At 33.8% G+C, this 12,326-nt stretch overlaps 2 protein-coding genes across 2 annotated transcripts; both read left to right on the top strand.

The window, feature by feature from the left end:
• The first annotated feature begins 1,291 nt into the window (after positions 1-1,291).
• On the top strand, positions 1,292-7,667 carry LOC145575866 (zinc transporter ZTP29-like). The gene is made up of 12 exons (XM_081633656.1): positions 1,292-1,668; positions 2,697-2,755; positions 2,992-3,084; positions 3,184-3,273; positions 3,383-3,467; positions 3,916-3,971; positions 5,202-5,258; positions 5,389-5,429; positions 5,947-6,014; positions 6,137-6,193; positions 6,272-6,389; positions 7,225-7,667. The coding sequence occupies exons 1-12, from the start codon at positions 1,605-1,607 to the stop codon at positions 7,268-7,270; spliced, it is 834 nt and encodes a 277-aa protein (XP_081489782.1). The 5' UTR covers positions 1,292-1,604; the 3' UTR covers positions 7,271-7,667.
• On the top strand, positions 7,367-11,941 carry LOC145577042 (protein FAR1-RELATED SEQUENCE 5-like). The gene is made up of 2 exons (XM_081634730.1): positions 7,367-7,429; positions 10,919-11,941. The coding sequence occupies exons 1-2, from the start codon at positions 7,367-7,369 to the stop codon at positions 11,939-11,941; spliced, it is 1,086 nt and encodes a 361-aa protein (XP_081490856.1).
• The last annotated feature ends 385 nt before the right edge of the window (positions 11,942-12,326 follow it).

Consider the following 12,326-nt stretch of genomic DNA (forward strand, 5'->3'; position numbering starts at 1 on the left):
CCCTGAGTCATTACGTGATAGACCATTGGGTGTGTAGGGTTCCAAACAACCTACATGACCTTAAGATGCATTTCCTCACCGTCACTCAAGTTTTCAACATCAAATCCTAAAGGTCTCTAAAATTAATCCAATTTTGTACTGTATATTATAGCTTTCAATTTTCCCTCTAAAAAGCATTTTCAAAGGTTAGCCTTTGAGACACTTTCCATAGTTCTCATGGAATCATTGAAAGTTGGGAGTGTTGGACTCTTGGACCATTGATAAAGTCCATATTGGGCCACATGCCAGGTCTTAGGCCCAATATTAGAGTGGGCCAGTGGGGTGGGACAACCTTTGCAAAATATACGTTTGCTTGAACTGTTTAGTAATGCAATGCTGAAAAGTTAAGTATGATTAAGCACTAAAACACCAGGGTGTCATAGATGATGAAATACTCTAACTACTACTTAATTATTAATTTTATTTGTATGACATGTGACATGACCAATTAACACACAATCCTGCATGAAGAATACTCAATTACATAAAAAATTTAGTCAAATCTTATTACATACTAATAATAAACTATTGACACATTACATACTAATAATAAACTATTGACACATCTCCAGTGTAAGATGCATATTGTATATGCTTTCATTCAAATTTCTTCAATTATAAAGTAATTCTCAAACAAATAGTTCCATTTTATTCACTTTATTTTCAATTATTTCAAAAAAAATAAGTTCAAGATAAATAAGTTTTAATTAGGATTACAATTGAATAAGGTCCTCTTGTGTTCAACTTATTTCCACTTATTTTAGGAAAAATAAGTTCAGGGTTAATAAGTTCAAATAAGATAAGTTTAGGAAAAATAAGTTCAGTTAAGTTGTGATAAGGGCTATTCAAGTTCAATTTATAACTAAAATAAGTTTTAATAAGGGCTAATAAGATTATATAAGATCAGATAAGTAAAAATCAGGTGAATAGAACACGCCCTAAGCTGATTAGATCTAAATGTTTAATACATTCAAATAAAGTATGATATGTGAAAATTAGTTAAGTTGAACATAACCTAATTACCTAACACTCTATAACAAAAGGTTTTACAAAAATCTCATGTATACCATCTAGTCATTTTTTCTCTCTATTTTATATCAAATCGTTGCAAAAAATATAAAATGAAGTTAGCAAAAAAATAAAGCTAAAGTCTTGCCTTGTCAACAAGAAAATTCTTTTCTCATTCATACAACTTTCATTTAAATATGTTGGAGTTGGACCACCTGATCAAACCATCTCTTTCCTTTCTTCCACATAATCTCTTCCTGATTCTCCCTCAAAAATTGGTTTGCCTTTTTCCGATTCACTATTGCACCCCTTATATACTTCCCTTTTTCATTTCTCTCTTATATTATCGAAAAGGGGTTCTGGGTTTAAGCTGAACATCCAATTTCTCCTCAAAACTGAAAGAACACTTCTTAATTTCTCTTAAATCTGTGTAAGGGTTTTTGAAATTAATTCAGAAAAACCAAGAATTTAGTATCTGGGTGTTTTTGGATTGTGGATTTTGACCGTTGGATTTAAGGATTGCTGCCATTGCTGTTGCTGTTGCTTCTGATTGAGCTATGGATTCTCAAGTATTGGTTGCTCTTGCGCTCTCACTTGTTGGGGGGTTGAGCACATCCTTAGGTATGGATTTTCAATTTTGACTCAATTTTATGATGTTATTGTATCTCAATTTCTTATCTTTTGTAACTTCTTATTCATGCTGTTATAATGTTGATTTGTTACGGTATATGAATAATGTAGCTGATTTTTGGGCAGTATAGTGTAATGAAGGCTTTTTGGTTCGTGGGAGTTAAAAAATTAGAACTATTCTTGTTACCCTAGTTTTAAGATTGGTTTTTGTAAGATTAATTGGTTAGTGTAATGAGTATTGTTGATTGCTGCTTAATGTTGAAGAAGGGATTTTATTTGGGGGTGGGGGCTGAAGGAATTGGGGCTGGGCGGGCTGTTGGGTGGAGGGAGGAGACGGGAAGTATAGGAATAATAGGATTGATGATATTCCTTAGCAAGTTGTTATGGTAATGGTCATGGCGTTAATACAGGGATTATATATGCTGTTAATGGTTAGTCCTAGTGATTTCGTGACAGAGATGATTTCGATAATATGATCATTATAGTGTAGCACTTACAATTGGCAAGCTTAACATAAACTATTGCTATTAAAATGTGGAGATGAATTTGAAAAATGTGACTAGAGCTCAAAGGAGAGGTGTTTCATCATGAAACATGGCTAACCAGAGTACCGTATGTATGTGAGAAAGTTAACTTTATGCATATGGTTTTATACTAATTTCGGGTAGATATTTTGACCCCTGTAATGTATTTATGCCAATCTTTCAGCTGTTTTGGATTTTGTCGAAATTCAAACTGTTCCAAGTACTGCTTATTTTGTGGTTCCATAGGGCTGCAATGAGTGGTGCAGCATTACAGCTTGATTCTAATTTTATTTGGTCCTGGCTTTAAAACCTCCTTGACCCCTTTTTATCTACTAAATCTACTTTGTTTACATCACACCTCCGCCTTTTTGAACTGAGGATCATGATTTATATATTTTCTACCTTGTGATGCAATATCTTTATGATGGATAATGATCCTGATTCTAGAATAGTTTACGAGAGAAAGCTTACTTTGCTATATGGGGTGTCAAACAGGTGCACTTTTTGTAGTCCTAAGTGACGCACCAAACTTGAAGATGCTTGGGCTGTTGCAGGTGCATAACTTTGTTATTTGAAATGCAATATACTTTAAAGATCTAGGTTACTGAATTCTGGCTACTTTTAGTCTTTGCAGCTCTTGGCCCTAACCTTTTGGTACAATAACATGTGAAGAACATGCTTCTCAGACTTGTGTGTGTAATGGAATTATGCATGTCAAGGAGAATATTGTTCAATTTGCTTCATTGTTAAACAGTATAAGAATTCCTAAAGTTTTTGTTAAATCATGTAGGGCTTCGCTGCAGGCCTTATGCTTAGCATATCATTTCTAGATCTGGCTCACAATGCCATAAACTCTATTGGCTTCTTGAAAGGGAATTTATGGGTAAGTTACCTTCATTCATTTCCTTTTGTTGAGGAAGATTGGGGAGATGATATGCCCATTCACTGTTTGAGAGTAGTCACTTTGTGCAGTTGTCTGTAGTTCTTTGCAGGTGTCATTTTCTTTGCAATTATTGCTAACTTCATCCCAGAACCAACACTCACTCCTACTCCAAGTGTTAAAAGCAAAAAGGTTAGTTTGGTTTTAAAATGTAATGTTTCTTCTGTTTTTGTAATAAGCATTGAGACTTTCAAGCTGGACAAGCCTCCTAAAAGTTTGTTGATATTCTTCTGGAGGTTAGCGGGCAAACGGAGAAGAAAAAGGGAAGGACTTAATGAAGAAGCATCGACGACAAGTCATGTACAGTGGCATAATAACAGCCATAGGTATGCTCACTTGTAGGCTGTTAGTTGTTCTAGTGCTCATGGAGCATGTCAAATTCAGCTGTTCTTAGTGATCAGTTGCTAGCTAAATCTAGATTGTTGATTATTAGTATACTCTAAACAGACTTGTTGCATTTCTTTTTTTATTGTCTTTTCTAGAGTAGATGATGTGAAAGGTTAGATATAATTACAGAAGCTAATCATAATGCTAGCTATGATGCTATTTCCTTTTGGTAAGGACCAGGAAGGGCTCCCCTAGCTATGAATATCTATGATGCTATTTCCTTCACCATTGCATCATTTTTGTATGAAGTTCAATCTAGATTCTAATTGATGGATGGCACCTTGATTTTTTTTTATTTGTTTTTTTCCTGTAATATGTGTGGCCTTGAAATATGCCTACATTGATTCTAATTTTGAACTTATGAGAAGTCAAATCTTCATTTCTCAGGTATCAGCTTGCACAATTTCCCTGAGGGAATGGCAGTTTTTCTTGGATCCATGAAGGTACAATTAGATTCATGCATATATGTTTATATCTTTTTCCAATCCTAGGACTAACTTTTACGGCTTATAAGCTTTGCCTATAAGCGAGCACTTGGTTTCATCATTTATTTAATTTTTTTTTTCTCTCTGTTAAAGGAAATGTAGATTTAAATTTTTCTATGAAAACAATCTTAATACGAGGAAGAAATCTTACTAACCATTGCTATAGTTGTCAATAAGATAAAATCTACGTAATCAGCTAGATCATACGAATATCTATTAATATCTTCCAAATCCTCACCCTGGAAAACAAAAACATCTAAAATCTTGCCATTGGTGAGTCAAGAATCTGAGGAGGGGGGGGGGGGGGGGGGTTGATCAATTTTGACAGATGGAGAGACTAATTTTGTTGCAAACATAAATGGCCTTAATATGTACTGACACCTATTTGAAATTTGAAATCAGTCTAAACACCTAATATGTTGCCGTCGATATTGATTTTGGAGAGAAGGGAAAGTAAGGGAAGGTAAAGGGAAAGAAGAGGAGGGGAAGTGAAGATCTTGCTTTATTTCCATCTATGGAAGAATTGTATCATTTGTATAAGGAAAATGGACTCATCTTATTCCTTCCCTCCCTTTCCTCAGCTTAATATCCAAAAAACTGGTCTCCCTTGAGGTAAAAATGTGAAATTGGTAGAAAAATATCAACTGGGGTATCCTGGCAAAACAAGGTTCTGCCGTGCAAGTGAGACTTGACCCAGTCTTCTAGCATTGAAAGATATTTTAATTTATCTCTTAATTTATCATTGAACTCCATTTTTGTGTTTATCGACTCTGTTTTTCTAAGGAGGGGACTGCTAGTTGAAGCTTCCATCTTTTTGAGACTTGTTAGGATTTTACTTCCGCTTTCAATTTTAGACATGTAGTTCAACCTCATTTTGGTTGACAAGATTATGTTGTTTTCTTTTCTCATCTCTCTTTCTCCGTCTTTCTCCGTCTTTGTCTCTTAGCAAATTAGCAAATTGGTGTGGTGGTAGGCAGGGAAGGAGGAGTGCGTTTTGTCAAATTGTCCTCTAAATCATTGCCACTTACAGAAATTAATTATAATGACCTTTGTTATTCTGTTTTCTGCTTGCTCCTTTTGCTCTAAAATTTGTGAATGCTGCAGAGCTGCAGGCATGAAGAGACACCTACCTTCATGCTTCAATTATTCTTCTAAATCTTTTTTTTTTTTTTTTTTTTTTCATTCCAGGGTCTTCGGGTGGGTCTTAATTTAGCTTTGGCTATTGCTCTGCACAATATTCCTGAGGTATAGTTGCCCACCCTCTCAAATGATGAGAGTACCTTTCTAATACATATTTTGATTGTGCATATGCAAATGCAACAGTAAGGGTATCTGATACATGCATAAACTAAAGTTGTCCTATTTTTATGAACAGGGTGTCGCTGTTGCTCTTCCAGTTTACTTTGCAACGCAAAGGTAGGAAATTATTAAAATAGCTTCCCACTTACCAGATAGTTGTTTAGGTGATATCGCTGTTGTGAATGTGGCATATAGAAGTCTTTTTGGCTTTATTAGTGTGCATCACTTGATTGGAACAAGAGCACATTTTTGTTAAAGATGGCACCTCCCTCCACTCTCTTTCTCTCGCTACACACACAGAGACAAATAAGGTAAACCACATGTATAAGATGCATCTCCCTATAGCCTATAAGTTAAAGGGGTCAAATGGCCTGGACTTGATTGTAAGTTATTTAGGTGTGCAAGGTAATTTGGTCAACCAGGTGAACCAACGTGCCATCCTGCTCAAATCAAGAAAGTACCCTTTTTCAATTTATAACTAGCTCATTCTTAACATTCAACTTATTAGAGATTTTGAGTTGTTACTTGGTGGAGATTATGCCATTCTCAGTGATTGCTTGTTCCTGTGCCACAAACTATGTTTCTGCTGTCATAAGATACTATTTATCTCATTTACTTTGTTAATTCATTGCAGCAAGTGGCAAGCATTTAAGATAGCATCACTCTCTGGTTTGGCGGAGCCCTTGGGTGTTATACTTGTAGGTATGGTCATATGGAACGAATTAAACAAAATTCTAGGCATATCCCGATCTGGGTGTTACTTTCTGTTGTGTTATTTCATTTATCTTACTTGAATAATATAGTTCAGATTTTGTTTGATGCAGCATACCTATTCCCAACCAGTTTAAATCCTGAGATCCTTGATGGCCTTCTGGGATCAGGTACGTACTTGCATCAAAGTTGTTGAAAATGCTTGGGCTTATCCAACATTTCTCTAATGAATGTTTGGGTTTTGGCAGTTGGTGGAGTGATGGCTTTCCTCACCTTACATGAGATGTTGCCTCTAGCGTTTGATTATGCTGGCCAGAAACAAGCTGTGAAGGCTGTTTTCTTTGGCATGGCTTTTATGTCAGCAAGGTAAGTAATATCAAGTGACTTATGTGAGTGAGTTTATATGAAATATTTCAATTGATAATTAGAAGAAATGGTCTAGGCTTTGTATCCTATATGTGCTCCTTTTACTTGTGTGATTCCATCTGTCTGTCCCAGAACCAAAAGGGAGGACAACTAGGGGGAGGACAGACTTGGATTTATTAAGATCTGTGAGTTTAGATTGATTCCTTGTGCAGAATCTTTGCACATAGGCAACCTAAGTTGATAGATTTTGGATATAGAATAACAAACTGCTAATAAAAAATTTCTATTGCTTCATTTTGCATGACTGGTGAATGCCCAGGTAATACCGTAATACATCTTCCTACCTAGCATGTGTATGTGTTTTACAAAGTATGTTCATTTCCACTCATAACGTTGAGAGATTTAGGGTGTGACTGTGTAATGTTGGACATCTACATGTGACCTCATGTGATATGGCACAAACTTCTTTGTAACATTCAGTTAGTTTCATTATGTCGTACAAAATGGATTGTTGGATTCGTAGATCAAGTCACTGGCGAGGTTTTAAGTGTCTTAAATTCCGAGTACTCGGGTATTTGGGTAGTTAACAGGTTGAGTACTTGATTTTAGATACCCCTGGGGTGCTTCCTCAAGCTTCAACCCCTGGTCAGGTGGTCATACGACCCTTTCTACACACCCTCCTGACAATCAAAGATGACTAATACCTGATGTCACTGGCATTATTTATGTGTAATTTTTGAGGCCTGTGTCCATAGCTTCGCAAATGAATGCTTTGCCTGTTCTTGTTGCACTTCATCCGTGCTATTTCTTAATTTTTTTGGTTTGCTGTTCGCAGTCTGTATTTTCTAGAAATTAGCCTCCCGGCAGAGATGAGTTTATAACTGAAGCATTGCAATGGATGTACATCGCTCTGCATCATTCTCTCTATTGGCAGTCTGACTTCCATCACCCCATCTTTGCTAACGTAGATAAATTACATGAAGCGAAGCTTGCAACCTTTGGTTTGGACTGGAAGTGAAAACGTAAACCTGAAAGAAAAGGTGATGTGCATAATTATGTTAGGTTGTAACTTGTAACAATAAATCATTGGATAACTTAGCATATTCAAAGGTAAAACCTTTTGGTATCTCTGGCTGATTTTTGGTGTTCTGATGCCAATTATAAACGTTGGTTACACCATTTATACAGAAGGATCTCTGATACATCCTCATATTCATTAAGGCGTCACTGCTTTTGACGCTCAAACTATTTTCAATATAAAGTCTAATATACTGTGTATATGCAAAGTACGTACAGATATCTCATGCATTAATACAGATACATACTGATGTTGATATTATTAAAAACTTAAAAGTTTGACAATTGAAGATAATTAGCCCCATTATGAAATGGAGGAATAGGGTAGAGAGTTGATGATGATGCATCAAATGCGTATTATAATAATAGTTAATTAGCAAAAGTCTACTTAAAGGTAAGGTTTAGATAAATCCAGTTAAAGATGATTCAGTGAAATTTACTCAAGTGAAATGATTTGAGGAAAGCGAATCCTACGAAGAGATTCACAACTAAAGTTGTCTGGCTCTTTATCTTCTAATGTACTATTGTATACTTCGACGAATGATAACTTGGAAATTATGCAAGCCAAAAAGAGGTAGACAAGAAAGTTTTTCAGCTATTTTACTGAAAGTAGAATGCACAGGAAATAAAAATGCAAAAAAGTTTCCTCAAAGGTGAAAATTCATATGATAATTTTTTTTATATATATATTATTAACCCTTCTTCAAATAAAAATAAAAATTATTCTATTTACCCTTCGCCAAGTTTTTTATTACATAAGTTTACTCGTAATCTTTTATGGTGGACCAACCATGTAATTATATATGCAGCAAAAGAATTTTATTGATTTTGCTAAATAATTTTATAAAATTTTCGTTTTCTAATACGAGAATTGTAAAAATCATCATTTTTCTTTCAATTAAGGAGTTAGGAGTAAGGACCACTAGTGTAGGTGCTACTGTGCTAAGCTCAAATAAGCTTCAAAAAGATAAGATTTTTTACGGAGATTAGAGGATATGAACTTGATACCTATAATATGTACACAATGCTTCAATTTTTCCTTAGACCATAAACACAAGTTTCAAAGGAAATAATTGTACTATTTCTCCAAAACCAAGTTCAAAATTTGTAGATAACTTGCCACAATTTGGTTTGCATCACTACTTCGTGGACAATCGTATAGTGCCAATGTTGTGTGTGCTTGACTATGCCTAACCTGATTAGTACTTCATCTTATTCGGATATAATAGTACATACTAACAGTTCATGCACATCTTATTTTATCAGGTTCATGCACATCTTCTTTATTCCAATAATAATGTACTCCGTACTTCATACATGGTTGGCTTTAATCTTCTTGTCCCATTAAACCCTCACATCGATTTGAATTGACACATATTCATGATTGACAAGTCTTTATTTCAACCTTCTTTGGTTGTCTTCCTCATAAGCCGAGCTTGGCCACAGAGGCTAGACAAATGATGAGCTGAGAAATCCTGCTACTTGATTTAGATCATTAAATTAATTTCGTAAATCAATCTGTTTTATTTTGATTACTCGCATTACTATGACTACACATGTTTATCACTCCCACAATATATTGACCGTTAATTTTTGTAATTATTTATCATCATTTTATTTTCGTCATACATATAGCAACATTTATTTTAAAAAATTCACACACGAGTACTCAAACAATGAAAAAAGTCGAAACTTTACGAGTAATCTACAAAGCGACTTTCACGAGTTCATATGTCAAATCCAAGAGTCAATAACCAGCAAGCCAGTTGCATACATACATCTGAAACAATATGATTAGGGTAAACAGTAAACAGTATGAAATAAATAAATTCAGATGAGCTAACAGTGGAAGGGGTACCCCTTGTAATCTGAGTATATTGCTTCAATTCTTTGGACATGACATTTCAAAGCGGATAATCCAAAGTTAAGTCACAATTCACAACTACTTTCACAAAAGCTGCCACCAAAATCTTTTCCATCTCTTCTTGCCTTATTTAATCATCAATTTTTTTTAATTATCACCCCTAAAAGAAACAAACAAATATAAATAAATTGAAAAAAAAAGTTTTAATTTCTCCTTTTCTCTCTCTAATCATTTGATTGGAGCCTAAACATAGTACTCCTATCACATTTACATCCAATCAGTCAAACTGATTCATCAACTAAATTAACCATAGGTAATTTTGGGGAGAATGATCTGCTAACCCCGTGGGTTACCAACCCAATGACATGGAGTCTGAGTTGGACCAAGGTGGAAGCTTAGGTAAACAATATACTAGTTTAAAAAAGAACTGATTTCTAGGTAATTAATTATCTTACTAGATTAATGTAAAAAAGAACTGATTCTTAGTTTATCTTTTTTTTGGCTGGGGAATTCTACTCTTGAAATCTACGCAATTAAAGTACTACTAGTAATTCATTGATTCTTAGTTTACCTTTTAAATTCCGATTACATTACAAATCTAAAAAAAAAAAAAAAGCATTCTTCTATTCTCATAATTTGTATAGTTTGAATGTTTGATCAATCAAAAGAAGAAAAACAAATATACAATCGTATCTTACTTTTAAATTGTCAATCATTATTGTTTGAGATTAATGTGGATGAACCGGTAATTATCGCAGGTATGTACTATATATATATATATATACATGTCAATGCATCAAGATTTTTTTTATTTATATTTTTTAATAAGGGAAAGATTTTACTCATTATTTTATATAGACAATGCATCAGTTTATATATATGTGGGTATCTTTTAATAGTATTCCTCCGCTAAAACCCTCGGATGTTTCTATCTTTTGTTTTTTTCGTAAAAGACTGATGATGTTTCTATCTTATATATGCATTTGGTTTTTTTTTTTGTTTTTTTTGTTTTTTTTTTTTTTGTTTTTGAAAGAATGAATACAGTTATATATGTAATTTTGTTATTGTTGATGTAGGAGTACCATTCGTAGAGTATGACATTGGTTAATTTAAGATAATAACAAAAATATTATATGTTTAGAATGTATAATTTGTATGATATTATTTTGATTTATTTTAGTATTCATATAGTCGTTAGTTAGGCGTTTGTTTAGGAGTATTAGCAAGGCGTTTGTTTAGGAGTATTAGCTGGAAGATTTTACCATATATATTTTTTTCTATAACTAATATTCACTAATTAATAAAATCAAAGTATCTTACCTTGCTTAATGAATTCTGGTAAACACTTATATGGGCATGAATTTTTTTTATTTTTTTTTTATGTTTTTTATTGTATAGGACATGATTTATTAAAACTAATATTTACTAAATAAAACTAATATATATGTATTGTATATAATGTAGATGGACCCTCCACAAGGCTTTGATTTAAATATTGAATACTCTATTCTACAAGATAAGAACGAGGTTGTGCTTGATGTGGGAGAAGATTGTGATGAATCTAATGACGAATTTGATCTAAACTTAGACATTTTTTTACGACGGAGATAGTGCACATTCTGATTTTGAAGATAGTGAAGGTGGTCAAATTGGTAATGATGTGGACAATGTGGAGCATGAAGGTTTGTGTGATGATGGTGTACAAAATGTCACTACTCCATACGAATATGGGCATCATGTTGGGTTTCAAATCAGAATTAGAAGCTCCGAGATAATAGAGAAACCGAGAACTATGACAACGGATGTAGGCATTGAACGAAATCGGCATATAGAAGATTATAGTGATTGTAAGAGATTAAGGTTAGTTTGTTCAAAAGAGGGTAAGTTTAAATCGAAATCAAACAATCCTCAACGAGCAACTAAATCAAGTGTCACGAGATGTCAATTCAAAATAAATGCTTCACTTAGTTCTGATGGTTTATGGAAGCTTAATAAAGTTCAATTAGAGCATAACCACCCTTGTGATCCGAAAAATTCCAAATTCATGCGAAACTATAAATTCATTAGTGAACAAAATAAGAGAACAATCTTGGAAAATGACACGGCTGGTGTTCCCATTGCAAAGAATTATAATTCATTTGTAGTCAAGTACGGAGGCCATAATAATGTTCCTTTTGATGAGAGGGATTGTCGTAATTTGATAAGCAAGACTAGAAGACTAAGTTTACAACATGGTGACTTTATTGCGATGAGGAGGCATTTCTCCGTAATGATATCAAGTAATTCAAATTTCTTTTACATGTATGACACCGATGACATCAGTGGTGCACTAAAGAATGTGTTTTGGGCGGATGGTAGGAGTGGAGCAGCATGCAAAGATTTTGGGGATGTCATCTCATTTGATACGACATATGTCTCAAATAGATATAAAATGTCATTTGCTCCGTTCATTGGAGTCAATAATCATGGTCAATCTATCCTTCTTGGTTGTGCCTTATTATCCGGTGAAGCGACTAATAACTTTGTATGGTTATTCAATGCATGGTTAACATGTATGTCCGGGAAGGCTCCGAAGTGTATAATAACTGATCAATGTCAAGCCATTGGTTAGTGTTTCTTTTACTCTTTCATTTTTATTTTATTTTTTGGAATGGTTAGATACTAGTACAGTAGTACTAGTTTTTTTTTTTTTTTTGAAATGTTAAGATATCATTACTAGTATATGGGTTATATTGTGTTATTTTTTGGAATGGTTAGATATATAATAGTAGGCTCACGTAAAAAAAAAAAGATATATAATAGTAGGCATAATTTTTTTTTTGTTTGGTTAAGTCGTTAAGATAATGGTTAGATATCATTAGATAATACGAAATAGTACTAGTATTTGGGTTATACTGTGTTATTCTCTTGAGCTATATATCATGCAAATCAAGCCCTAAACCATATAATATTCATATGATCAATTTATGGACATCATGACATACTTGTAAAGTTGT

The sequence above is a fragment of the Chenopodium album genome, chromosome 13, assembly GCF_948465745.1.
Source record: "Chenopodium album chromosome 13, dcCheAlbu1.1, whole genome shotgun sequence".
NCBI classification, from domain to species: Eukaryota; Viridiplantae; Streptophyta; class Magnoliopsida; order Caryophyllales; family Amaranthaceae; genus Chenopodium; species Chenopodium album.

What these genes read in the sequence shown, in the direction of transcription:
- LOC145577042 (XM_081634730.1), top strand. Translation starts at nt 7,367, where the DNA reads ATGAAGCGAAGCTTGCAACCTTTGGTTTGGACTGGAAGTGAAAACGTA. An exon ending in ACGTAAACCTGAAAGAAAAG is followed by an intron (nt 7,430 to 10,918) that starts GTGATGTGCATA and finishes ATCTAAACTTAG; the next exon opens with ACATTTTTTTACGACGGAGA.
- LOC145575866 (XM_081633656.1), top strand. Translation starts at nt 1,605, where the DNA reads ATGGATTCTCAAGTATTGGTTGCTCTTGCGCTCTCACTTGTTGGGGGG. An exon ending in GGGGTTGAGCACATCCTTAG is followed by an intron (nt 1,669 to 2,696) that starts GTATGGATTTTC and finishes GGTGTCAAACAG; the next exon opens with GTGCACTTTTTGTAGTCCTA. An exon ending in ATGGCTTTTATGTCAGCAAG is followed by an intron (nt 6,390 to 7,224) that starts GTAAGTAATATC and finishes TGCTGTTCGCAG; the next exon opens with TCTGTATTTTCTAGAAATTA.